At 45.6% G+C, this 26140-nt stretch overlaps 1 protein-coding gene across 9 annotated transcripts in view; it reads left to right on the top strand.

Annotated features, from left to right (window-relative positions):
- Positions 1 to 14408, top strand: part of BCOR (BCL6 corepressor) — a 163287-nt gene extending 148879 nt beyond the window's left edge. For 8 of the 9 annotated variants that reach the window (XM_033948108.1, XM_033948107.1, XM_033948116.1 and 5 more), the window contains 4 exons: positions 1124 to 1269; positions 3027 to 3104; positions 3875 to 4019; positions 12910 to 14408. In XM_033948108.1, the coding sequence (XP_033803999.1) occupies positions 1124 to 1269; positions 3027 to 3104; positions 3875 to 4019; positions 12910 to 13222 (682 nt within the window). In that variant the 3' untranslated portion in view covers positions 13223 to 14408. Of the gene's footprint in view, positions 1 to 1123; positions 1270 to 3026; positions 3105 to 3874; positions 4020 to 8858; positions 9009 to 12909 lie in introns of all 9 variants that reach the window. The other variant, XM_033948114.1, reaches the window with a different exon arrangement.
- Positions 14409 to 26140: the final 11732 nt, after the last annotated feature.

Below are 26140 nucleotides of genomic sequence, written 5' to 3'. Positions count from 1 at the left end.
AAATCAGCGCTTCAATGTTGCTGCACCTAGAGCGGCATGCGGGTTCTAGAACAGCGATTCAATGTTGCTGCACCTAGAGCGGCATGCGGGTTCTAGAACAGCGATTCAATGTTGCTGCATCTAGAGCGGCATGCGGGTTCTAGAACAGCGATTCAATGTTGCTGCACCTAGAGCGGCATGCGGGTTCTAGAACAGCGATTCAATGTTGCTGCACCTAGAGCGGCATGCGGGTTCTAGAACAGCGATTCAATGTTGCTGCACCTAGAGCGGCATGCGGGTTTTAGAACAGCGATTCAATGTTGCTGCATCTAGAGCGGCATGCGGGTTGTAGAACAGCGATTCAATGTTGCTGCACCTAGAGCGGCATGCGGGTTCTAGAACAGCGATTCAATGTTGCTGCACCTAGAGCGGCATGTGGGTTCTAGAACAGAGATTCAATGTTGCTGCACCTAGAGCGGCATGCGGGTTCTAGAGCAGCGATTCAATGTTGCTGCACCTAGAGCGGCATGCGGGTGCTTTCTCGCTTCTTCTTTTGAGGTCCTTAGAGCAGCACTTGGTGCTATTGGGTTTTTACCGCAGTCCCCGAGTGCCATCATGTCTACCCTCTTGAATTACCCACTACATTTGATTCGTACTCATTTTGGGGCTCTATAAGGGCTCCCCATCTCTAGGGGCGGCCAACTCTTTTGTGAACATTTCACTCGAAAGCAAATGGCCTTACTTCCCCCTCCCCCTCCATCCCCGGTTCAGGAAATCTGTTCCAGGGCTGCACTGATTGCTGCCTATATTTTATTGAGGTATTTATGAGCTATATGCGATTCCAAGTTGGTGTACTATTGAAGTGGTATACTTTATTGTAGTTAGGCTCTTCTGATGTGTATAAGGACCGCCCCTACCGCTGGAGTTTTGTTCTTCCTGCTTTTGAATGAAAGGAAGTGACATCCTGCAGGAACCCTGCAGTCCTGTGGGCTGCCGATGCCATAAGATGCAACAATTCTAGGCATAAAAGTTCAATATATGCAGCTTAGTTCCTGATGAATCTGACAGATTAGATTAAGGAACCTAAGGCTTGCAGTTTATAGGTAACGGACAGTAATGTCGACCCCTGCGCTCTCTCCTTCAGGCCGATCCATGATGCAGTGGAGAACGACCACCTGGAGATTGTCCGTTTGGTGCTTTCTTATGGTGCCGATCCAACCCTTGCCACCTACTCCGGGAGGACGATTGCGAAGATGACCCACAGCGAGCTGATGGAAACCTTTCTCACAGGTATACACTTCTCTGGGCTAAGGACAGGCGGAGTCTCTTGGCATCTGCTTTTTCAGCCATAAGTAGTGAACAGGAAGTCTTAATTGAGTTTTCCTTTACTGAAGGGAGCGGCTTAATGACGTGCAAATACCCGTCACCCCTTTCAAGGGAAATCCTCTTTTTAAATTAATAAGTACTAGTGTGGTGGTGGAAGAGCCTGGACCGAGTCAGTATGAAAGGTTTATATGTTATAATAATTAATACAGCAAAAAAAAAAGCACAAAGGACTCAGTGAACAGGGACTTGTCTTTATTGACCCAACATGTACTCAAATCTACAGCGCTGCTTACGCCTTGCGGCACAATAGAAATGATAAGCAGCGATAGTAGTAACACGAGCTGTGTTTTGGTGTACATCAGTTCTAAAGCCCGAGCACAGAGAACAATCTCGCCAAGTCCTGGGTTACTTCAGCAGGAAACAACAGAGGACCAAGAGATTACTCCCTATGCTCTGGCTTTAGGACTGTTTCTGATTGGCTCATTGGCAGACCCCTGATGCAGAAATACGGCTCGTGTTGGGTCAGTAATGGCAAGTTCCTGTTTATTGAGGTCCTTTGTGCTTTTTTTTGCTGTATTGTGTTTCGTGTGGGGGGGGGTGTGGTGCACTGGTTAGAGCTAAAGCCTCGGCACCCTGAGGTTGTGGGTTCGAATCCATCACTGCTCCTTGTGACCCTGGGCAAGTCACTTAATCCCCATTGCCCCAAGTACATTAGATAGAGTGGAAGCCCGACGGGACAGTTAGGGAAAAATGCTCGAGTACCTGAATAATTTGTAATCCAAATAGAATTGTAGGATATGCGGAATATAAGTTATTAAAAAAAAAAAAAAAAAGTGCTCCGTTACTCTTTGTGCTGTTGATGTACTTAATAGAGAATGACACGGGGGACAAAATTTTCTCCATCCCCGCAGCCCGTTTTGTTGCTGTCCCTGTCCCGTTCCTGTAAGCTCTGCCTTAACTGCGCAAGCCTCGAACACTTATGATTTTAAAGTGTTTGAGGCTTGTGCACATGAGGACGGAGCTTAGGCATTGGTGGAATGAGGCATTATGACATCACAATCTGAGCTCTAGAATGTTGCTACTTAGGATTTTAAAGGGTTTGAGGCTTGTGCAGATGAGAACGGAGCTTGCAGGAATGGGGCCGGGACAGGAAAAGAACTCGACGGGTACGGGAAAATGAGTTCCCACGGGGACGGGGGAAAATTTTGTCCTTGTGTCATTCTGGAGGCCAATCCAAGTCGCCCGTACCTGGCAAAAACCCAAATCTTAGCAGCGTCCCAGGTCTGTCTCATCTGCAGACTATGGACTTTTCCTCCAGGAACTTGTCCAAACCTTTTTTTAAAACCAGCTACATTAACCGCTCTTACCGCATCCTCTGGCAACGCGTTCCAGAGCTTAACTATTCTCTGAGTGAAAAAAATATTTCCTCCTATTGGTTTTAAAAGTATTTCCCTGTAACTTCATCGAGTGTCCCCTAGTCTTTGTCATCCTCATTAATTAGAGTTCTATATTGCTACATAGAATTCTGTATAGAGTTAAATATGTTACAAAGAATGATATATTCTGCATAAAGTTACCATGAATAGCAGCCGACCATTAACATTGTCTTTATTTCGGGTGACTTGTATTATTAGTCTGAGTCTTTTTGGACCATGTTTTTAGATTTTTGCAAAACAGTGCGTATTATTTTCTGATGCATGTGTTTCTCTTCCTATCCCTAGAATATCTGACTGACCTTCATGGTCGGAGTGCCGATGACCCTGGTGCTTGCTGGGACTTCTACGGCAGCTCTGTGTGCGGTGAGTACAGTGCATTTTATACGTAATATTTTTGTAAGCATATAAGAGCCGCCATGAACAGAATGGGACAGACTGAAGATCCATCAAGCCCAGTATCCTGTTTCCAAGAGTGGCCAACCCCGGCCAGGTCACAAGTATCTGGCAAGATCCTAAGGAGAAAAACTGATTTAATGTTGCTTATCCTAGGAGTAAGCAGTGGATTTCCCCAAGCCATCTGAATAATGGCCTTTGGACTTCTCTTTTAGGAAATTAGCCAAACCCTTTTTTTAAACCCTACTAAGCTAATTGCTTTCATTACACTCTCTGACAACAAATTACAGAGTTTAATTTCCTACTGAGTGAAGAAATATTTTCCCCACTTTGTTTTAAATCTACTATTTAGTACTTTCATTGCATGCCCTCGAGTCCTAGTATTTTTTGAAAGAATAAACAAGCGATTCACATCTGCCCACTCAGTATTTTATAGACCTCTATCATATCACCCCTGAGCCTCTCTTCTCCAGGCTGAAGAGCCCTAGGTGCTTTAACCTTTCCTCATTAGGAAATCATTCCAGCCCTTTAATCATTTTGTGTGCTTTCAAAAGTTCCACATTGACCCAATAAAGAGAATAGGAACCTGCAAAGCTTCCAATTTTCTCCATTGCTGAGAGGATTTTTGGACCGTTGCTCCTTCATTTACCATTAACTCATGGAGGAGAATGTGTGATCTCTGTTTGACTTTCCGGGTGGAGTTTATTCCCATGTAATATTGCTTACGTTTTTCTCCCCAGATCGGAAGGACGAATCTGGATTTGACATTCTATCAGATCCCCCTGGTCCAGAAGATGAAGACGGCTACAGCGATGTGTTTGAGTTTGAGTTCTCGGACTGTCCTCTTTTGCCTTGTTACAACATCCAAGTGTCGCTCTCTCAGGGGTATGAATTTAAGGATCTGGGCGATTCTCTGACATTGTATGTGGGAGGTTGAGAAGTGCAGTGAATGATGCATAAGGGTGCTTTTTTGGTTGAGAAATGCAGTGAATAATGCGTTAGGGTGCTTTTTTGGTTGAGAAATGCAGTGAATAATGCGTTAGGGGGCCTTTTTAGTTGAGAAGTGCAGTGAATGATGCGTTAGGGTGCTTTTTTGGTTGAGAAATGCAGTGAATAATGCGTTAGGGGGCCTTTTTGGTTGAGAAGTGCAGTGAATGATGCGTTAGGGGGCCTTTTTAGTTGAGAAGTGCAGTGAATGATGCGTTAGGGTGCTTTTTTGGTTGAGAAATTTAGTGAATGATGCATTAGGGGCCTTTTTGGTTGAGAAATGCAGTGAATGATGCGTTAGGGGGCCTTTTTGGTTGAGAAGTGCAGTGAATGATGCGTTAGGGGGCCTTTTTAGTTGAGAAGTGCAGTAAATGATGCGTTAGGGGGCCTTTTTGGTTGAGAAGTGCAGTGAATGATGCGTTAGGGTGCTTTTTAGGTTGAGAAATGCAGTGAATGATGCGTTAGGGGGCTTTTTGCTTGAGAAGTGCAGTGAATAATGCATTAGAGGGCCTTTTTGGTTGAGAACTGCAGTGAATGATGCGTTAGGGGGCCTTTTTGGTTGAGAAGTGCAGTGAATGATGCGTTAGGGGGCCTTTTTGGTTGAGAAGTGCAGTGAATGATGCGTTAGGGTGCTTTTTTGGTTGAGAAATGCAGTGAATGATGCGTTAGGGGGCCTTTTAGGTTGAGAAGTGCAGTGAATGATGCGTTAGGGTATCTTTTTGGTTGAGAAGTACAGTGAATGATGCGTAGGGTGCCTTTTTGGTTGAGAAGTGCAGTGAATGATGCGTTAGGGGGCCTTTTTGGTTGAGAAGTGCAGTGAATGATGCATTAGGGGGCCTTTTTGGTTGAGAAGTGCAGTGAATGATGCATGCGTTAGGGTGCCTTTTTGGTTTAGAAGTGCAGTGAATGATGCATTAGGGTGCCTTTTTGGTTGAGAAGTGCAGTGAATGATGCGTTAGGGTGCCTTTTTGGTTTAGAAGTGCAGTGAATGATGCGTTAGGGTGCTTTTTTGGTTGAGAAATGCAGTGAATGATGCGTTAGGGGGCCTTTTAGGTTGAGAAGTGCAGTGAATGATGCGTTAGGGTATCTTTTTGGTTGAGAAGTACAGTGAATGATGCATTAGGGGGCCTTTTTGGTTTAGAAGTGCAGTGAATGATGCATTAGGGTGCCTTTTTGGTTGAGAAGTGCAGTGAATGATGCATTAGGTGGCCTTTTTGGTTGAGAAGTGCAGTGAATGATGCATGCGTTAGGGTGCCTTTTTGGTTTAGAAGTGCAGTGAATGATGCATTAGGGGGCCTTTTTGGTTGAGAAGTGCAGTGAATGATGCATTAAGGGGCCTTTTTGGTTGAGAAGTGCAGTGAATGATGCATGCGTTAGGGTGCCTTTTTGGTTTAGAAGTGCAGTGAATGATGCATTAGGGGGCCTTTTTGGTTGAGAAGTGCAGTGAATGATGCATTAGGGGGCCTTTTTGGTTGAGAAGTGCAGTGAATGAGGCGTTAGGGGGCCTTTTTGGTTGAGAAGTGCAATGAATGTGCGTTCGTGGACCATTTTGGTTGAAATGTGCAGTGAATGATGCGTAGGGGGCCTTTTTGGTTGAGAAGTGCAGTGAATGATGGCGTTAGGGGGCCTTTTTGGTTGAGAAGTGCAGTGAATGATGCGTTAGGAGGCCTTTTTGGTTCAGAAGTGCAGTGAATGATGCGCAGGGGGCCTTTTTGGTTGAGAAGTGCAGTGAATGATGGCGTTAGGGTGCCTTTTTGGTTGAGAAGTGCAGTGAATGATGCGTTAGGGTATCTTTTTGGTTGAGAAGTGCAGTGAATGATGCGTTAGGGGGCCTTTTTGGTTGAGAAGTGCAGTGAATGATGCGTTAGGGGGCCTTTTTGGTTGAGAAGTGCAGTGAATGATGCTTTAGGGGGCCTTTTTGGTTGAGAAGTGCAGTGAATGATGAGTTAGGGTGCTTTCTTGGTTGAGAAATGCAGTGAATGATGCGTTAGGGTGCTTTTTTGGTTGATAAATGCAGTGAATGATGCGTTAGGGTGCTTTTGTGGTTGAGAAATGCAGTGAATGATGCGTTAGGGTACCTTTTTGGTTGAGAAGTGCAGTGAATGATGCGTTAGGGTGCTTTTTTGGTTGAGAAATGCAGTGAATGATGCGTTAGGGGGCCTTTTGTTTGAGAAGTGCAGTGAAAGATGCGTTAGGGTGCTTTTTTTGGTTGAGAAATGCAGTGAATGATGCGTTAGGGGGCCTTTTTGGTTGAGAAGTGCAGTGAATGAAGTGTTAGGGGGTCTTTTTGGTTGAAAAGTGCATTGAATGATGCGTTAGGGTGCTTTTTTGGGTGAGAAATGCAGTGAATGATGCGTTAGGGTGCTTTTTTGGTTGAGAAATTTAGTGAATGATGCATTAGGGGCCTTTTTGGTTGAGAAATGCAGTGAATGATGCGTTAGGGTGCCTTTTTGGTTGAGAAGTGCAGTGAATGATGCGTTAGGGGGCCTTTTTGGTTGAGAAGTGCAGTGAATGATGCATTAGGGGGCCTTTTTGGTTGAGAAGTGCAGTGAATGTATTCGGGGGCCTTTTTGTTTGAGAAGTGCAGTGAATGATGCATTAGGGGGCCTTTTTGGTTGAGAAGTGCAGTGAATGAGGCGTTAGGGGGCCTTTTTGGTTGAGAAGTGCAATGAATGTGCGTTCGTGGACCATTTTGGTTGAAATGTGCAGTGAATGATGCGTAGGGGGCCTTTTTGGTTGAGAAGTGCAGTGAATGATGCGTTAGGGTGCTTTTTTGGGTGAGAAATGCAGTGAATGATGCGTTAGGGTGCTTTTTTGGTTGAGAAATTTAGTGAATGATGCATTAGGGGCCTTTTTGGTTGAGAAATGCAGTGAATGATGCGTTAGGGTGCCTTTTTGGTTGAGAAGTGCAGTGATTGATGCGTTAGGGGGCCTTTTTGGTTGAGAAGTGCAGTGAATGATGCATTAGGGGGCCTTTTTGGTTGAGAAGTGCAGTGAATGTGTATTCGGGGGCCTTTATGTTTGAGAAGTGCAGTGAATGATGCATTAGGGGGCCTTTTTGGTTGAGAAGTGCAGTGAATGATGCATTAGGGGGCCTTTTTGGTTGAGAAGTGCAGTGAATGAGGCATTAGGGGGCCTTTTTGGTTGAGAAGTGCAGTGAATGATGAGTTAGGGTGCTTTTTTGGTTGAGAAATGCAGTGAATGATGCGTTAGGGTGCTTTTTTGGTTGAGAAATGCGGTGAATGATGCGTAGTGGACCTTTTTGGTTGAGAAGTGCAGTGAATGATGAGTTAGGGTGCTTTTTTGGTTGAGAAATGCAGTGAATGATGCATTAGGGTGCTTTTTTGGTTGAGAAATGCAGTGAATGATGCGTAGTGGGCCTTTTTGGTTGAGAAGTGCAGTGAATGATGCGTTAGGGGGCCTTTTTGGTTGAGAAGTGCAGTGAATGATTCGTTAGGGGGCCTTTTTGGTTGAGAAATGCAGTGAATGATGCGTTAGGGGGCCTTTTTGGTTGAGAAATGCAATGAATGTGCGTTCGGGGACCTTTTTGGTTGAAAAGTGCAGTGAATGATGTGTTAGGAGGCCTTTTTGGTTGAGAAGTGCAGTGAATGTGTATTCGGGGGCCTTTTTGGTTGAGAAGTGCAGTGAATGATGCGTTAGGGTACCTTTTTGGTTGAAAAGTGCAGTGAATGATGCGTTAGGAGGCCTTTTTGGTTCAGAAGTGCAGTGAATGATGCGTAGAGGGCCTTTTTGGTTGAGAAGTGCAGTGAAGAATGCGTTAGGGTATCTTTTTGGTTGAGAAGTGCAGTGAATGATGCGTAGTGTGCCTTTTTGGTTGAGAAGTGCAGTGATTGATGCATTAGGGTGCTTTTTTGGTTGAGAAATACAGTGAATGATGTTTTAGGGGGCCTTTTTGGTTGAGAAGTGCAGTGAATGATGCATTAGGATACCTTTTTGGTTGAGAAGTGCAGTGAATGATGCGTTAGGGGGCCTTTTTGGTTCAGAAGTGCAGTAAATGATGCATTAGGGGCCTCTTTGGTTGAGAAGTGCAGTGAATGTGCGTTAGTGGTCCTTTTTGGTTGAGAAGTGCAGTGAATGATGCGTTAGGGTACTTTTTTTGGTTGAGAAATGCAGTGAATGATGCGTAGGGGGCCTTTTTGGTTGAGAAGTGCAGTGAATGATGGCGTTAGGGTATCTTTTTGTTTGAGAAATGCAGTGAATGATGCGTAGTGTGCCTTTTTGGTTGAGAAGTGCAGTGATTGATGCATTAAGGTGCTTTTTTGGTTGAGAAATGCAGTGAATGATGCGTTAGGGGGCCTTTTTGGTTGAGAAGTGCAGTGAATGATGCGTTAGGGTGCCTTTTTGGTAGAGAAGTGCAGTGAATGATGCCTTGGGGTGCCTTTTTGGTTGAGAAGTGCAGTGAATGATGCATTGGGATGCCTTTTTGGCACTGGGATGCCTATTACGACCCCTACTTGCCACTTTTCTAACACTACTAGATGTACAGAAACAATTAAGAGACAGACAGTCCCTGCTTGGCAGAGATTACAGTCTGTTTAGGGCAGGCAGGCAAAAAAAAAAAAAAAATCAGTGAGTTTCATTTATTATGGGAATGATTAAACAGAAAACATAGAGATTAAGGTTTAAAAGCAGCCTCAAAAAGGTGGGCTTTTAGCTTGGATCGGAATAAGGCCGGAGATTGGAGCATGGTGTGCTGACTTAGGAAATCTATTCCAGGCACATGGTGCAGCAAGATAAAAGGAACCGGGGTGTGGAGTTGGCCGTGGAGGAGGAGGGTACAGATACGAGAGACTTACCCGATGAACGGAGTTGCCGGGGAGACATAAGAGAGGAGAGATACTGAGGAGCAGCAGAATGAATGCACTCGTAAGTCAGTAAGAGCAGTTTGAACTGTATACAAAAACCGATAGGGGGGGCCGATGAAATGATTAAAGAAGAGGTGGTTATGTGAGTGAAGTGGCATTGATGATGGAAAATAAGTTGTGCGGCAAAATTTTGAAAAGGTTGAAGGGGAGAGGAGATGGTTCAGAAAGAATCCTGTGAGAAACATGTCGCAGTAGTCTAGAGGAGGTGATGAGAGTGTTGATCAAGGTTTTAGTGGAGTTTTTAGAAAGGAAGGGATGAGTTTTGGTGGTGATGGAAAGAAACGACAGGCTTAACAAAATGTTGGATATGTGCAGAGGGGAGTCGCAGATGACCCCAAGGTTTACAAGCTGAGGAAACGAAGGATGGCAGAAATAAAGAACGGGGGGTAGGGGAGAGATGTGTTTAAGGAGAAAGATTAGAAGCTCTGTTCTTGGTCTACAGTTTTGAATGGCACTGGGACATTTGGGAAGCAATGTCAGACAGGCAGGCAGAGACTTAGGCCTGGATTATTGGTGACATTTCAAGAATAAAGAGGAAGATATGGGTGTCGTCAACATGAAGTTGGTATTAACTACCAAAGGAACAAGTATAGAGAAAGAAGGGAAGAGTTTTCAGACAGAACCCTGAGGTACACCAACTGATATTGGGATAGCGATGGAGGAAGATTCACCAGAGCATACATTAAAAAGTGCAATGGGAGAGATAAGAAGAAAACCAAGACAGAACAGAGTCCCGAAACCCAAGCGAGGACAGCGTATCAAGAAGTAAAGGGTGATTAACAGTGTTGAAAGCAGAGATGAAGGATGAGACATGAGTAAAGACCCTTGGCTGGGGTCAAGAACAGGTCACCGGAGACTTTGGAATGTAGATGGTGAAAGCCACGTTGGAACAGATCAAGAGTAGCTTTGAGGTGAAAGAAAGTCAAGACGGTGGAAATGAGTAATGTGTTCAAGTAGTTTGAATGCAAACAGGAGAAAGGAGATGGTTCCAAGTGGATTACAATCAAGAAGACTAGATTAACACAAAATAAAAGACATACTAATAGGAAACCTAATTCTGTCTTAGTAGAAAATATTTTCAAAATAGGAGTTTTGCTAGCTTTTTAAAAAAAAACAACAAAAACACCCCAAAACATAGTTAGATAAGAATCTTATCTCATTGAGTAGAGTAGACCAAGAACCAGCAGCTCGATAAGAAAATAAAAAGTAAAATACTTATGAAATACCTCTAGGATTTGGAAAGGATAAAGCTATAGAATTGCCTGTTAGATGATATCGGTTGACTGATGGCCTACAGATAAGGTGGCACCGTGCCATAAAAGCTCGTAAATACCAGATAATATAATTTGTAGAGAACTCTGGCTGCTAAGGGGAGCCAATACAGTAAAACACAAAAGGGGTTTAAAGATTAAGCAAACTGATACGTTCTGTACGGTCTACAGTCTTTTCCATAGTTATTTGAACTGGAGATAGTTCTGGAATAAGGCTGTATTTTGAGACTATCAGCCAAGGGACTGAATTAGCAAGTTAAAAGAGATGGATAGAAAGATATGTATGGGAGCTAGGATAGAGCCTTGAGGTACCTGCAAGTGATGGTTTTTTACAGATGAAAAAGGCCAGACAGAAGAGAGCCATTTCAGATATCATAAAGACATTGAACTCGACAAGATCAAACACAGAGGAAGGCACAAATGAGACAAGAATGACTGAATTATATAGTTCATGTTTCATTGGTCATGATTACTATGGATCAACTTCTCAAGTATCTTTGAGAAGAACAGTAGATTGGAAATGAGATTTAAGTCTGACTTTAAACATTTTAGTATAGGGGTAGCCATGGTATGTGCCATAAAGAGAAGACTAAACATTGAGCCAGACTTATCTGGAACAGGGGAACAAGTTTGGGCAAGAGTGAAGTGGAAGCCTTTTGAATCAAAGTAGGGGGCCAAAGATCTACAGTTGAGGAAGTAGGGTGTAGAGAAGACACAGTAACACTATACAGCATAGGTGTATGGATCATTGTGAGAGAGGAACACAAGAGAAAATACATGTTGGTGAAACAGCTATAATTTCAACTAAACCTTATATACCGCATCCTCTCCATAAAGATAGAGCTTGGTGCAATTTACAGGATAATGGTGCAGTGGGGGATCCTAAGGAATGTAAGAATAGCCTTACTGGGTCAGATCAATGGTCCATCAAGCCTCACGGTGACCAATCCAGGTCACTAGTACCTGGCCAAAACCCAAAGAGTAGCAAGATTCTGGAATCCCAAAGAGAAGCAACATTTCATGCTACAACTCCAGGGCAAGCAGAGGCTTCCCCCATGTCTTCATAATAGACTATGGACTTTTCCTCCAGGAATTTGTCCAAACCTTTTTCAAAACCAGCTACACTATCTGCTTTTACCAGAACCTCAGAAAAAGCAAAAAGAAGTAATCTTAGCCAGGTCTCAGCAGGGCCTTAGAAGATTAGACAAGAGAAGAATAGGTTGCAGTGGAGAGGGAGGGTCAGTGAAATCAAGCATTAGGAAAGGTGTATGGGGGAAAAGGCAAGCTCTCTGATAGAGGGCAGCAACTGAAGCGGAGTCTCCTGAGAACAACCAAGTTTCACCTAGAACAAGAAGATGCAGTGTGAGAGACAAAGAGGTCATACAGGGCACATGAGAAAAGGAGAGGACAGGGTGGAAGGAAAAGATCAGACATAGGATTGGAGAGGTTGACTTGCACAAGTGGGATGAGGTAATTTGGAGGGCCAGGATAATAATATCCCCGGAGGTTTGAGATCGGAATAAGATTGAGGAGAGTTGGTTAGCATCAGGAATAGAACATTCGGTGGAGCTATATGAAAAAGAAAAGAGAAAATACTGTATAAACCTGTGAAGAGGAGGTGATATGGACATGTGCCTTCTGCCACTCTGACTGAAGGGGTCAGAGTAGATCTGGTAGCCACCCTGGCACCTCCACAACACCTGGCAAGTGACTGGATGGAGTGCAGAATATCAGGAGTGGAAGACCAAGTGGGTCAGTATGGACCTAGGAGTCATCCTGGAGGATGCTGGGAGGGATTTGCACATAGACTGCAAACCACCACATCATCTAGCAAAGCAGTTAGACGGAGCACAGGAACAGAAGTTCGAGTGGGTCAGGATGGCTCTGTTAGTGACCCCAGAGGATGCTGAGAAGAATAGGCAGATGAGAGCCAACCTCCCTAACAAGTGGTGGGATGGCGTGCAGGACAGCAAAAACAGAGGCCCAAGTGGGATTGAGTTTTGAGATGGGGGACGAGCAACAGAGTGAGGGTCTAAATTTCCAACCATGCCAAAAAGCATCTGTCTTTCAATGCTATTTCTTTATTTCCTTTCTTTTTTTTTCTTTTTAATTATTTATTTATCTTTTTTTATTATTATTTATCTTTTTTTTTAAATAATTTATCATTTTTTTAAAATTATTTATTTATCTTCTTTTTTTTTTTTTTTTAATTATTTATCACTTTCTTTTTTCCAAAAGATGTTCAGCATTTAATAGGGTTTCAGTTCTACTACTGTTTATTATTTCTATAGCGCTACCAGATGTATGTAGCGCTGTGCGGTAAACACACAAGAGACAATCTTCAGCATCATAAAAAGCCCTAAATTGCTGCTTTGTGAAAATTAAGGGGTCCTTTTACTAAGGCACGCTAACCGGTTTAGTGTACACTAATCAATTTAGCACGTGCTAAGGCGCCCGTTATATTCTATGGGCACTATAGCGTGCGGTACATCGGTTAGCGCACCTTAGTAAAAGGACCCCTAAGATAGTAGAGTACAGTCAGCTATTTGGTGTATGCTGTGCTTATAATTTGGGTCTGTTTCCGTTGCTCAGAATCATACCAGCGTTAACGTTCCTTGTTCCCCCTTGCAGTCCCCGGAACTGGCTGCTTCTCTCGGACGTGGTAAAGCGGTTGAGGATGTCGCCCCACACGTTCTGCTGCGGCTTCCCCGGGGTTGATCTCGCCACCATCAGCGAGGCGGAGTTCTACAAGCAGGTGTCCCTGAGCCAGTTGTTCTCGCCGAAGGAGCTGGAGGCGTTCAACCCGGACAGCAAGGAGCCGGTGGAGCTGGTGAAACTCACGCATGAGCTGCAGGTGTTGCTGGGGTCCTCGCTGGAGTGGCTGCATCCAGAAGAGCCTGGCCCCACAGTCAGCTGGTTGCCTGCCACGGCCTGCTCGGAGTGACGAGACTCGAGCTTTCCGCCCCCCCCCTAGGACAATGGCACTTACAGAACCAGAGTAAAAACGTGTGTTTCTTAGTTTAGAGAAAAAAAATGTGGTTCCTGTGGAATTAGCTGGAAATGTAAAAAAAAAAAAAAAAAAAGGCTTCTGGGCCCATATGCGCAATCAAGTTGTGCCCGGTTTTTTTTCTCCTGCCCTGGTTCACCTATCGGGAGCCGTTTCATTGGTGATCCACTGATGGTCCGGGGCATGCAGAAGTGAGGAGGGGGGATGAAAGTCTGCAAAGCACTGGTCTGCACAGTCCCCCCCCCCATCCTTCCCATCTAGTGAGGGCTGCGTCCTTCCTCCAGCAGGGGGCACCGCTGCTGTCTCTCCTCCGTGGAAACGTTTAGGATCATTTCGACAAGGCTGGATTCCAGGCAGAAACGTCAGAGGAAAACGTTATAAAATCTTTAAGACAAGAGAAATGTTTTCTCTTTTAATCTTCATTTTTTTTTCAAGACTGTTTCCTCACCTTTTCATGTGCATATACTTTGGGATGAGTTTGTTTTTACCTGAGACACAAACGTTCATTTCCTTAATTTAAAGACTCGCATTGGCTTTGCGGCTGCTTCTGTGAGAACCGTTTCTTTGGAGGCAGGGCTGGGACTGGAGCCGTGTGACCTGCTTGGAAGACCAGACTTGCAAAAGCACTTCATGAGGGGTTTATGTTTACAGAAATTACCTGCTTTGGACAGGTAAAGAACTATTCACGTAGAAATCGGTGATTTGTAATATAAATGAAAAGAAAAAAAAACAAACAAACCATTATTCCGATATCTGCCAACTAATTGTTTGAACTTTTGTATGCTAATTTAAAAAAAACCTTGTGGATTTAGTTTTCACACACAGAATCCGGATTGTTTGTATAGAGTTAAAAAACATTTTATGCTCTTTATTTAAAAAAAAAAAAAAAAAAGATTCTGAATTAATTTGTTTTCTGTACCTTGTAAGATATTGTCAGCTGTAACATATAGAGGACATTTGCTGCTTGAGATTGTATATAAAACTATTTTTTTTCTCTGAAATGTGTGTGCTTTACGTTTGAGAACAGTGTTTTAACTTTGTAAGTAAAATTCTCCTGCCTTCGTATTTATATTTTCCAAAAAGATTTTCTTAAAAAGGCAATAAATCTGTTCAGTAAATTGAATGACAGGCTGAGCTTCTGTTAATACAACCCATTTAAGAAGGGATGGCGGAGGTTTGGTTTCCTGGTGATATGGTTCAAATCCTACAGCTACTACTTATCATATTCAGCGCTGTACATTAAATGTGTAAGATACAATCCCTGCTCAGTAGAGCTTACAATCTAATTAAAACAGGACAAATAGGGATTAGGGAATTTCTTTCGCTCTCTCCCCACCCTCTACCCTATGCCCATCATTTCTCCCTCTCTCTTCTCCATGCGTATCTCCCTCCCCCCACCATATGCAGGATTTCTCCCTCTCACCCCTTTCTCCCTCTTTGTTTCATATCTCCCTCTCCTCCACCCCATCAATTCTTCCTCTCTCCCCCCCAAGTGCAGCATCTGTCTTTCCCTCCCATCCCCCTGTGCAGCAGCTTTTCTCCCCAACCCCCTGTTCAGCTTTCCATCTCTCCCTCCCTCCCTCCCAACCCCCTGTGCAGCAGCACCCCTCCGACCCTCCCTCCGTGAGACCTGACATACCTCCAGGCCTCCCAAAGCAGCATCAGCATGGCGATGGCCAGCCTTGAAGAGGTAGCACTGTGAGCAAGCTGATTGCGGCCTGCCCCGCCAGGGTTTCCCTCTGCCGCTTCATCAGTGACATCATCAGTTATGCAGCAGAGGGAAGATCCTGGTGCGGCAGGCCACGAGCAGCCCATTCAGAGTGCTGCCTCTGCTGATTGCCCGCCCCCACCGCTGCTGCAGGTGGGGGGAGGGGTGTTTGGTTGAATTGGTGAGTCCACTTTTGAGGGGGGACAACGAATCAGTTTGAATCGATTCACTGAAGTGAATAGGTAAATCGAGTTGAATCAGCAAATCTGAGGACACCAAAATAGCATATATGGAGAAAGCCTCCAAAATTTTTTGGGTGCGAGGCACATATCTAGTTCACCTGTACCTTAATCCTGCCCTGCTTGTGACCTTGGTCAAATCACTTCACCCTAGATTGCTTCAGGTGCAAACGTTTTTATCTGCTCTTTTTTGCATCTCAGGGATTTTGATAATACCTCACTTGATAAATTGGGGGGAGGGGCAGATGTACAATGCAATGGAGGCTGGAGATGTCCATCTTGTTTTCTAGAAACCTCAAACTCCCATAATGCACTTTCAAGGTCGCTGGGCTGGAGAAGATGTTTTCTGAAGGGAAGGCATGGAACTAGGTAAAGGGATGACTACAGGTAGGATGGAAAAATGTTGCGACATTGTAAAAGATTCCCTTCTGCCAGTAACAAGAAAGAAGTGCTCTGAAAACCGAGACCCTTCTAGGTCTATTGACTTATCAAAGATTAACCTACTGTCAGTCGGTGAAGCCTTTTCCACAAGGCAAAACTGAGCAGCAAACGGAAAAAAAAACAAGCCAGGAATCTGACAAGCAGCCAAAATCTGCGAGATCATGTTGAAGCCACAGCATTCGGGTTGTTTTGCATGAAGATTTTTCGGTTCAAACATGTTTTTTGACAATTTTTAAGAACTTACATAATAATAATAATAATTTTATTCTTATATACCATACTGAAAAAGTTCTAGGCGGTTCACAACAAGGTGAGCTAATACATGGGATCCAGATAAAATACAAATTAGAATAATGGACTTAAAAACAGAGAAAGACAGAAAGCATTTACAATATAATACAGAAAATACCAGAACAGATCAAATACCTCAAGTTGAATATAAGGAACTTGATTGAAAAAATTAAGCAGAATGCATTAAGATACCAGCCTATCAAGATTCCAGAATCCCAAAGAATAGCAAGATTCCGGAATCCCAGAGAGTAACAAGATTCTAGAATCCCAAAGAGTAGCAACATTCCATCCAGAATCTCAAAGAATAGCAAGATTCCGGAATCCCAGAGAGCAACAAGATTCTAGAATCCCAAAGAGTAGCAACATTCCATCCAGAATCTCAAAGAATAGCAAGATTAGGGAATCCCAGAGAGCAACAAGATTCTAGAATCCCAAAGAGTAGCAACATTCCATACAGAATCTCAAAGAATAGAAAGATTCCAGAATTCCAGAGAGTAGCAACATTCCATATAGAATCTCAAAGAAGAATAATAATAATTTTATTCTTATATACTGCCATATCGAAAAAGTTCTAGGCGGTTCACAACAAGGTGAGCTAATACACGGGATCCAGATAAAATACAAATTAGAATAATGGACTTAAAAACAGAGAAAGACAGAAAGCATTTACAATATAATGCAGAAAATACTGGCATGGCAGGGAAAGAAGTAATACATAGAACAGATAAAATACATAAAGTTGAATTTAAGGAACTTGATTGAAAAAATGAAGCAGAATGCATGGGACTAAGTTCAGTAATATCATAAAGTTGCACTATTGCACCTATGTAATAACCAGAAATAAGAGTATGGCAGAATGAGATGAGAAGAGTAGAGAGATATTGCATGATGGCAATTAGACATTACAGCAGTATTGCATTTAATTGAGATATATAACATGACATCTTAGAATGACTGTGTCAAAAGAGAAATTCACAATATTCTTATAGAATAGGCCAGGTTTTATTGTAAGATCCAATAGAATTCTGTTTCTCAGTAATACGTTTTTTTCATATTTAGCAGTAAGTCAAACCGTGGTCCACCACCTCAACCTTTGACAAATCTTTCCAGCAGCAAAGAATGTTCTAGATGAATTAGAAAGTTAAATAACGTGGCTTCGTGAGGGGAAATGGAGGATTCCAAAGCCCAGAGGTATTTTGTGGGCTATAAATACATTTACATAACAACTCTTATTGTAGAAGTTTTATTTGTGATACACACTTGTAAAACCCAATGTTAGATAACCACTTTTCCCTGGAAGCAGCCGCGGTGTTACATAACAGTCCACTTATATACGGCAGCATCCATCAGTTCAAGGCGGTTTACAAGAATCAAAGAAACGGTGCGTACACGGTAAATTACATTTCATTTATGAAATCTATCAAATAAATGGGTCATTAACTTCTTTCTGAAGACCTGATAAGAACTGGAACTTGTTACTGACTTGCTAAAGCACTTATCCCAGCTGCCATCTGATTGGTTAAGACTCTCTGAAAGCAGCGCTTATAAATACAACATTTGGCGGGGGGAACAAAAATATAGCATTTTTACGCAACTGAATAGATTGGCACCTTGCCATATAATGTTTTATAACAGAAGCAAGCCATTTTAAGGAGTACTATTGATTCTTTTTTTTATAAATCTTTATTCATTTTTAAAACTCACAATAAGTGTGATATAAAATACAATCATTTTATACTTTAACATCACTTAATATATCAAATTCGAACTCTCATCAAATATTCCCCCTCTCTTATACCAAACAATTACTCATAAGCAAAAGAAATCATGAAATATTCCCCCCACCCCGCCCTGGACGTGTATGAACAAAAGGGAAAAAATTAATATGTATTCTATGCAGTAATTTCAATCTTTACAGTATCTTGTTAATGGCTCCCAAATAACCTGAAATTACATGATCACATTTTTTTAGACACAAGATCAGTCGCACCACTATGCAGGTAGCTTGGATGGGCCCACAGCATAAACACATAGGGCCTTATTCTGTATAGGATGCCGGACTCACTCAGCAGCTGCCTAAGCAGCTTTTCAGAATCACACACGGGCGTCCTATACAGAATTGCATCTGTCCTAACGGTAAAATCTCTAAGGCCACTCCCATGGGAGTGGCTTTAGGTATCTGTCCAATCAGAGTCTTAGGTCATTCCCATTGCATCCCAGGAAGGGGAAGGCCTGCCATTCTGAAGAGGCGGGCCTGCTGACAAAGGGAGTAGGCATTCCTCCAGCCGGCCTTGCTGATAAAGGTATCTGGGGGGCTTTGGGGATGGGGGGGGTTCAGGGAATGGGGGGGTTCAGGGGGTCATGTATTTGGGCGGGTGCTGGCAGGAGGGAGGGAGTATCCCTCCTACAGGGGAGGTGCTGACAGGAGGAAGTGGGCATCCTGCCACGGATTGTTTCGGGAGTGGTGGCAGGAGGGATTGTGCATCCCTCCTACTGCAGATGGGGGGGGGGGGTTCAGAGGGTGGCAGCAGGAAGGAGTGGGCATCCCTCCTGCCGGCCAACTTGCAGTGGGGTTCAGGGATTTCCAGCCGCTCAGCTGATCGTAGCAGGGAGAGGTTTCCAATGCCGTGATCACTTTAGCGGCCATGTCTGTTTGAAAAGTAGGCCAGCATTTTGCCTATCACGGCCTACAATCAGGCTGCCGTTTATAGAATGTGGCCCATATTCCCTATTTTGTTCGGGGAATACAAGTGTACATCCAAACAGGTTAGCTTTGAGATTTTTACTTCCTCATTCCCACATCTATGTTAAAGTGTACTGGGATTTGTTATTAGGAATGTTATTTGATACGTGAAAAAGAAGTTCTAGGAAGGTGTGGTAAAAGAGGATAGAAACTTGTAACTATGGCTTATTGTAACCTGTTAACTGTATATTATGTGTGTTAACCTGTAACCCTTTCTGAGCTCTTTGGGGAGAACGAGATAGAAAAGAAATACCTCAAAGGTTGCCCCCTAACACACCTTACTGGCCCCTTTCTCCCCCACCCCCATCTTCCTTTATCACACACCCCCTCCTGAAGAGGTCACCTTTCCAATCTCCTTCCTCCCTCTACTGCTAGGGGTCATTTTGAAGCCAATGCTGGATGGGGTGAGAGCAAAAGGGGACCTCTTTCCATCTAGGGACTTTAGACCGCCAGAGATCTCTTCCAGTTAAGGTCCCAGGGTAGGTAGGTTGGGGGCATGGGTGGGTTTTGGTCAAGGTTGGGCATGGAGGGGAATGTTGGAACTTGAATCTAGGGAGGGTGGGAGATCAGAGAACATAGGAATTGACACACTGGGACAGACTGAAAGTCCATCAGGCCCAGTATCCCGTCTCCAACAGTGGCTAACCCAGGTCCCAAGTTCCTGGCAGAAACCCAAAGAGTAGCAACATTCCAGAGCTGAGATTGTGGTGTCATCATGCCTCATTCCACCAATGCCTAAGAGATAACCTCAGTAGTGATGTCACATAGTAACATAGTAGATGACGGCAGATAAAGACCCAAATGGTCCATCCATTCTGCCCAACCTGATTCAATTTAAATTTTTAAATTTTTTCTTCTTAGCTATTTCTAGGCGAGAATCCAAAGCTTTACCCGGTACTGTGCTTGGGTTCCAAATGCCGAAATCTCTGTTAAGACTTACTCCAGCCCATCTACACCCTCCCAGCCATTGAAGCCCTCCCCTGCCCATCCTCCACCAAACGGCCATACACAGACACAGACCGTGCAAGTCTGCCCAGTAACTGGCCTTAGATCAATATTAAATATTATTTTCTAATTCTAAATCTTCTGTGTTCATCCCACGCTTCTTTGAACTCAGTCACAGTTTTACTCTCCACCACCTCTCTCGGGAGCGCATTCCAGGCATCCACCACCCTCTCCGTAAAGTAGAATTTCCTAACATTGCCCCTGAATCTACCACCCCTCAACCTCAAATTATGTCCTCTGGTTTTACCATTTTCCTTTCTCTGGAAAAGATTTTGTTCTACGTTAATACCCTTCAAGTATTTGAACGTCTGAATCATATCTCCCCTGTTTCTCCTTTCCTCTAGGGTATACATATTCAGGGCTTCCAGTCTCTCCTCATACGTCTTCTGGCGCAAGCCTCCTACCATTTTCGTCGCCCTCTGGACCGCCTCACAATGGCTTGGCTTGGCTCACATAAGAACATAAGAATGTCTGTATTGGGACAGACCGAAGGTCCATCAAGCCCAGTATCCTGTTTCCAACAGTGGTCAACCCAGGTCCCAAGTACCTAGCCAGATCCTAAGTGGTAAAATAGAGTTTATGTTGCTTATCCTAGGAATAAGCAGTGGATTATCCCAAGCCATCTCAATAATGGCCTATGGACTTCTCTTTTAGGATATTATCCAAACCTTTTTTAAACCCCGCTAAGGCAACTGATTTCACCACATTCTCTGGCAACGAATTCCAGAGTTTAGTTACATTTTTTTTACATTCAGGTGCTTTCTCTGCCCCTAAAGGGTTCACAACCTACCTTTTGTGCCTGGGGCAGTGGAGGATTTGGTGACATGCCCAGTGTCACAGGGCGTGGCAGTAAGAATTGAACCCAGTTCCCCAAGTTCTTAGTCCACTGCACTAACCATTAGGTCACTATCCTATCGAGCAGGAGGAGCTTAAGAGATCAGAAGGGGGACCTATTTGGAGGGGGGGAGTAGACAAAGTGTGGTAAGAGGGCACCTATGCAAATTGCAATGCCATGAAGGCTTCCCCCCACCCCCCCCTTGTATGATTCCCATGCCAAGAACAGGCAATACAATCACGTCTTTATATCCTGTAATTACCCAGCAAAGTTTAATGTGGTTCCAAATAAAGAGACTGGACATTCCACCAGGAATTACAATTTAAATAGGCAAGAACTTTTGACAAAGCTTTAGCAGAAATGATGCGTGTGTGAGCCGTGCAATTTTAAAACCTATATATACCTGTAGGCTTTCAAGTTTATTAGGTTTTTATATACCACCTATCAAGGTTATCTAAACGGTTTAACAATCAGGTACTCAAGCATTTTCCCTATCTAACGTACCTGGGGCTATGGAGGACTAAGTGACTTGCCCAGGGTCACAAGGAGCAGTGTGGGGGTTTGAACCCACAACCTCAGGGTGCTGAGGCCGTAGCTCTAACCACTGCTCCACACCCTCCTCCAATACAATATCAGAAGTGAGCCAAGTATAGAACAATGAAGCCATTGTGACATCACTGATGAGGTTGTCTTTTATTGGTGGAATGAGGCATTATGACATCAGGCAAAGGGATTGGGACACAACCACACTCAAAGCGGTTTTACACACAGGTACTTCAAGCATTTTCCCTATTTGTCCCGGTGGGCTCATAATCTATCTAATGTGGAGGATTAAGTGACTTGCCCAGGGTCACAAGGAGCAGTTTGAGGTTTGAACCCAAAACCTCAAGGTGCTGAGGCCGTAGCTCTAACCACTCCTCCACACGCTCCTCCCTGAGTCCTTTATATTCATAATTTGATGTACTTTTACCTGCTTTGTATGTACCAGCTTCATTTGTTGTGAACAACCTAGAACCACTTTGGTCTGGCGGTATATAAGAATAGAATTATTATTATTATTATTAAATGTACAGTAAAAGCAAGCACCTGAAACATTTCTGAACGCGCTGACATCACTTTTGTGTGAGTTAAGAGAGGCGTTATATGTTGCAACATGTCTCCTTATTGTCTTCGTGTTTGTTTTCAGAGAAAACTCCTTAACACAAGTTTGGTGGGACAAAGTTCATACTTCCAATATTGTACCAATGTAGCAAATTGTCTAAAAAAAATCAGTAATGTGTTTATCCCAGGGCAAGCAGACAGGTATTCTCACTAGTGGGTGATGTCATCCAACAGAGCCCCGATACGGACGTCTCACAAGCATGTCTTGCTTGAAGAAACTCAGTAGTTTCGAGATGCCCGCACCACGCATGCGCCAGTGCCTTCCCGCCCGATGGTCCGGGCGTGTCTCCTCAGTTCTTTTTCTTCCGCAGAGCTGAGAAGTTTACTTCAATTCTGCGCCCATTGAATCTGTTTTTTGCCTTCTGCATCGCCGCGGGTTGAGTTCTTTTTGCTCTTCCGTGCGTTTGTTTCTTTCTTTGATTTCTTTTTCAAAAAAAAAAAAAAATTTTTTTTCTTCCGACACCGGGTCGGCCGCGTGGCTTGGGCCCCGCGCCTTCGACCTTGCGGCGGAGCTTTTCCGGCCTATGTCCCGGCCGATCACCGGTTTTAAAAAGTGCAGCAAGTGCCAGCGCGCGATTTCGCTCACGGACCCGCATCGACGCTGCCTACAGTGTCTGGGTCCGGATCACTTTCCGAAATCGTGCCGGCCTTGCTCCACTCTGACAGCGCGAGCATTTAAGCGCCGCTGTCTTCTGTGGGAGTCGATGTTCAAGATGGAAGCTGCGTTGGATCCTTTGGCTTCGACATCGACTGGTGCTTCGACTCCATCTGCGAAGCCCTCTTTCGCCCCGGCGACTTCGGGCCTCCTGAAGCCGGCATTGTTCACGCCGGTTTCGGCCTTGACTTCGGCGCTGGTGCCTTCCTCCGTCTCCTTGGAACAGGTACCGACCCCTACAGTTCCACCGGTGGTGCTCAAGGTGCCGAAGGCTAGCAAGCAGAAGCACTCGGCACTGAAAGAGCGCGGAGACCGTGCGGAAGGGCCCCCTTTTGGTGCGGATCCCTCCATATCGGCTTCATTGCGGTCCATTCTGGAGGCTCAGTTTGTGGAACTCATGACCACCATGGGACCCCGGCTGATTGCCACGATCCAGGGTGACCTCCCAGTTCCGATCTCGAGGGGTGGACTGCCCCCTCCTCCTCCGCCACGCCGCACGACCTCGTTGCTCGGCGAGGAGGAGCGGCGGTCGGTGTCCGGTTCCTCCAGGAAGGGCTCCGGTGGTGCCATGCCCCCCTTGGAGCCTATTCCCTCGAGGAAGGCCTCCCTTAGTGACATGCCTCCTTTGGAGCCTATTCTCTCGAGGAAGGCTTCCCTTAGTGACTTGCCTCCCTTGGAGCCGATTACACCCCCCCATGACTCAGTGTGGTGTCCGCCTTCAGGGCCTCCGAGTCCTGGGCATAGCAGGAAGCAGGACGAGTTCTTCCGAACCCCCTATCATGTCTGGGCGGCGTCTGGGGAGGCGTCGAATCTTCCGCCTCTCCGCTCTACGGCTTCGAGTCCTATCTGCTCTTTCGAGGCTTCTGGGGATCAGTATGCTCATAGACGGGCTCAATCCCCGTCCCGACATCGAGAGGGGCATCGATCCAGGCACTCTTCGAGGCATTCCTCTCGGCACTCGACCGTCTCTCCTCAGAAGAAATTGCCTCGTATGGGGTACTCTGCTTCGGCGGGGTCTCCTCCTCCGGGACCGGAGTTCGAGGACCCCGAAGTTTTTTGCTCACCCTGTTGTTCACAGGCCTCGGTTGAACCCGAGGCCTCGACTTTGTCTAGTCCTTCTCGAAGACCGGCACTGGCGGACCAACTGTCTTTTTCCTCGTTTCTCAGACAGATGGCGGATGACCTGGACATTACCCTCGATTCTGGTTCTCGATACTCCAAGGAGTATCTCGATACCATGCACTTGCCTCGTCCTCCGGCCGAGTCCTTACGCCTGCCTCTGCACAAGCTCCTCGACCAGACCTTCATGAGGTGTTTTGAGTCTCCTTACTCTATCCCTGCAGTCCCTGGCAAATTGGATGCTCGGTACCGCACGGTGCATCATAAGGGCTTCGAGGGACCTCAGCTTTCACATCAGTCCCTCCTGATCAAATCCTCGCTCAAGCGGTCTCATCCTGCCCAGGTGTATGCTTCGGTGCCTCCGGGCCGTGAGGGCAGAACCATGGATAAGTTTGGACGACGCATCTATCAGAATTCCATGATGACGTCCCGAGTTCTGAATTATAATTTCCACTTTGCCACTTATTTGGAATTCTTTCTTCCCGTACTTCGGAAGTTTACTCCCTACATCGAGTCCCAGGCTCGTTTTGAGTTTGAAGAGGTGGTTGCTTCGCTGTCCCAGCTTCGTCTTCAGTTGATGCAATCTTCCTATGATGCCTTCGAGCTCTCGGCCCGGGCTGCAGCCTGCTCTGTGGCAATGCGCCTTTTGGCCTGGTTGCGGACCATTGACATGGACCCGAATCTTCAGGACCGCCTGGCGAACGTCCCGTGTGCTGGGGCGGATCTTTTTGACGAATCCATCGAGACAGTCACTAAGAAATTGTCTGATCATGAAAAGTCCTTTCAGTCCATTCTTCGGCCGAAGCCTAAACCTCAGCAGTCTCGACCCTCTCGACCGCCCTTGATCTATCAACGGCGTTATCAGCCGAGGCAAGCTCCGCCTGCGAGGCAACCTGCGAAGCGGCAGCCTCCTCAGAAAGCTCAGCAAAAGCCTCAGCCGTCTACTGTCCCCAAGGCTCTTCAGCCTTTTTGACTGTCCCTTAGAGGGCATAACCAACCTCGTTCTGCCTCCTCCTGCTTTTCCCATCGGGGGGCGCCTCCATCACTTTTATCATCGCTGGGAGGCGATAACCACCGACCTCTGGGTCCTTACTATCATCAGGGAGGGGTACTCTCTTCAATTCCATCGGGTACCCCCGGACAATCCTCCAAGAGAGTATCCTTCCAACTTGACTCAGACCGCCCTTCTTCTTCGGGAAGCTCAGGCGTTGCTCCGGCGTCGGGCCGTCGAGCCGGTTCCTGTGGACCAACTCAACCGGGGGTTTTACTCCCGGTACTTCCTCGTTCCGAAGAAGACGGGCGACCTGCGACCCATTCTGGATCTCAGGGTCCTCAACAAATTCCTAGTAAAGGAGAGATTTCGCATGCTGACTCTTGCTTCTCTCTACCCCCTCCTCGAGCAGAACGACTGGTTATGCTCTCTGGATCTCAAGGAGGCCTACACTCACATTCCCATTCATCCGGCCTCTCGCAAATTCCTCAGATTTCGGGTGGGACATCTGCATCTGCAGTATCGAGTGCTTCCATTTGGCCTGTCCTCGTCTCCCAGAGTCTTCACGAAGTGTCTGGTGGTAGTGGCCGCTGCACTCCGGAACCAAGGTCTTCAGGTATTCCCCTACCTCGACGACTGGCTCATCAAGGCCCCCTCGGTTCCGGGGGTCATCTCGACGACCCTGTCCACGATTCGGTTCCTGCAGAGTTTGGGCTTCGAGATCAACTTCCCCAAATCTCATCTGCAGCCTTCCCAGTCTCTCCCCTTCATTGGGGCGGTTCTGGACACCATTCAGCTCAGGGCATTCCTTCCTCCTCAGCGCCTGGATGCTCTTCTTCGCTTCTGCCAGTCAGTGTCTTCTCGCCAGTCCATCTCAGCGAGACACATGATGGTGCTCCTGGGCCACATGGCCTCGACAGTTCATGTGACGCCTTTTGCCAGACTTCATCTCAGGCTTCCTCAGTGGACCCTGGCTTCTCAATGGTCTCAGGTGTCAGACCCGTTGACTCAGCACATCACAGTCACTCCTGCTCTTCGGCAGTCTGCTTTGGTGGATGACCTCTTCGAATCTATCCAGAGGTTTGCAGTTTCACACTCCTCCCCACCAGAAGGTCCTCACCACCGATTCTTCGACCTATGCATGGGGAGTTCGTCTGGATGGTCTTCGCACTCAGGGATTCTGGACCAGTGCGGACCGACTCCATCAAATCAATCCTCTGGAGCTCAGAGCCATCTTCAATGCTCTTCAGGCATTTCAACATCTGCTTCACGATATGGTGGTCCTCATTCACACAGACAACTAGGTCGCCATGTATTACGTCAACAAGCAGGGGGGCACGGGCTCGGCCTCCCTCTGCCAGGAAGCTCTCAGAATCTGGGATTGGGCGGTTCGCTACAACACCTTCCTCAAAGCTGTCTACATTCAGGGGAAGGACAATGTCTTGGTGGACAACTTAAGTCGTCTCCTCCAGCCTCACGAATGGACGCTCCATTCCAACCCCCTTCATCAGATCTTTGCTCAGTGGGGAACGCCTCAGATAGACCTCTTTGCTGCTCCCCACAACTTCAAACTGCCTCAATTTTGCTCCAGGATCTACACTCCTCATCGTCTCGAGGCAGATGCCTTTCTCCTGGATTGGGGAACTCGCTTTCTGTATGCGTTTCCT

The sequence above is a fragment of the Geotrypetes seraphini genome, chromosome 6 (assembly GCF_902459505.1).
Source record: "Geotrypetes seraphini chromosome 6, aGeoSer1.1, whole genome shotgun sequence".
NCBI lineage: Eukaryota > Metazoa > Chordata > Amphibia > Gymnophiona > Dermophiidae > Geotrypetes > Geotrypetes seraphini.
Note: the sequence above shows the minus strand (reverse complement) of the source record. Positions and strands in the feature narration are given on the sequence as shown.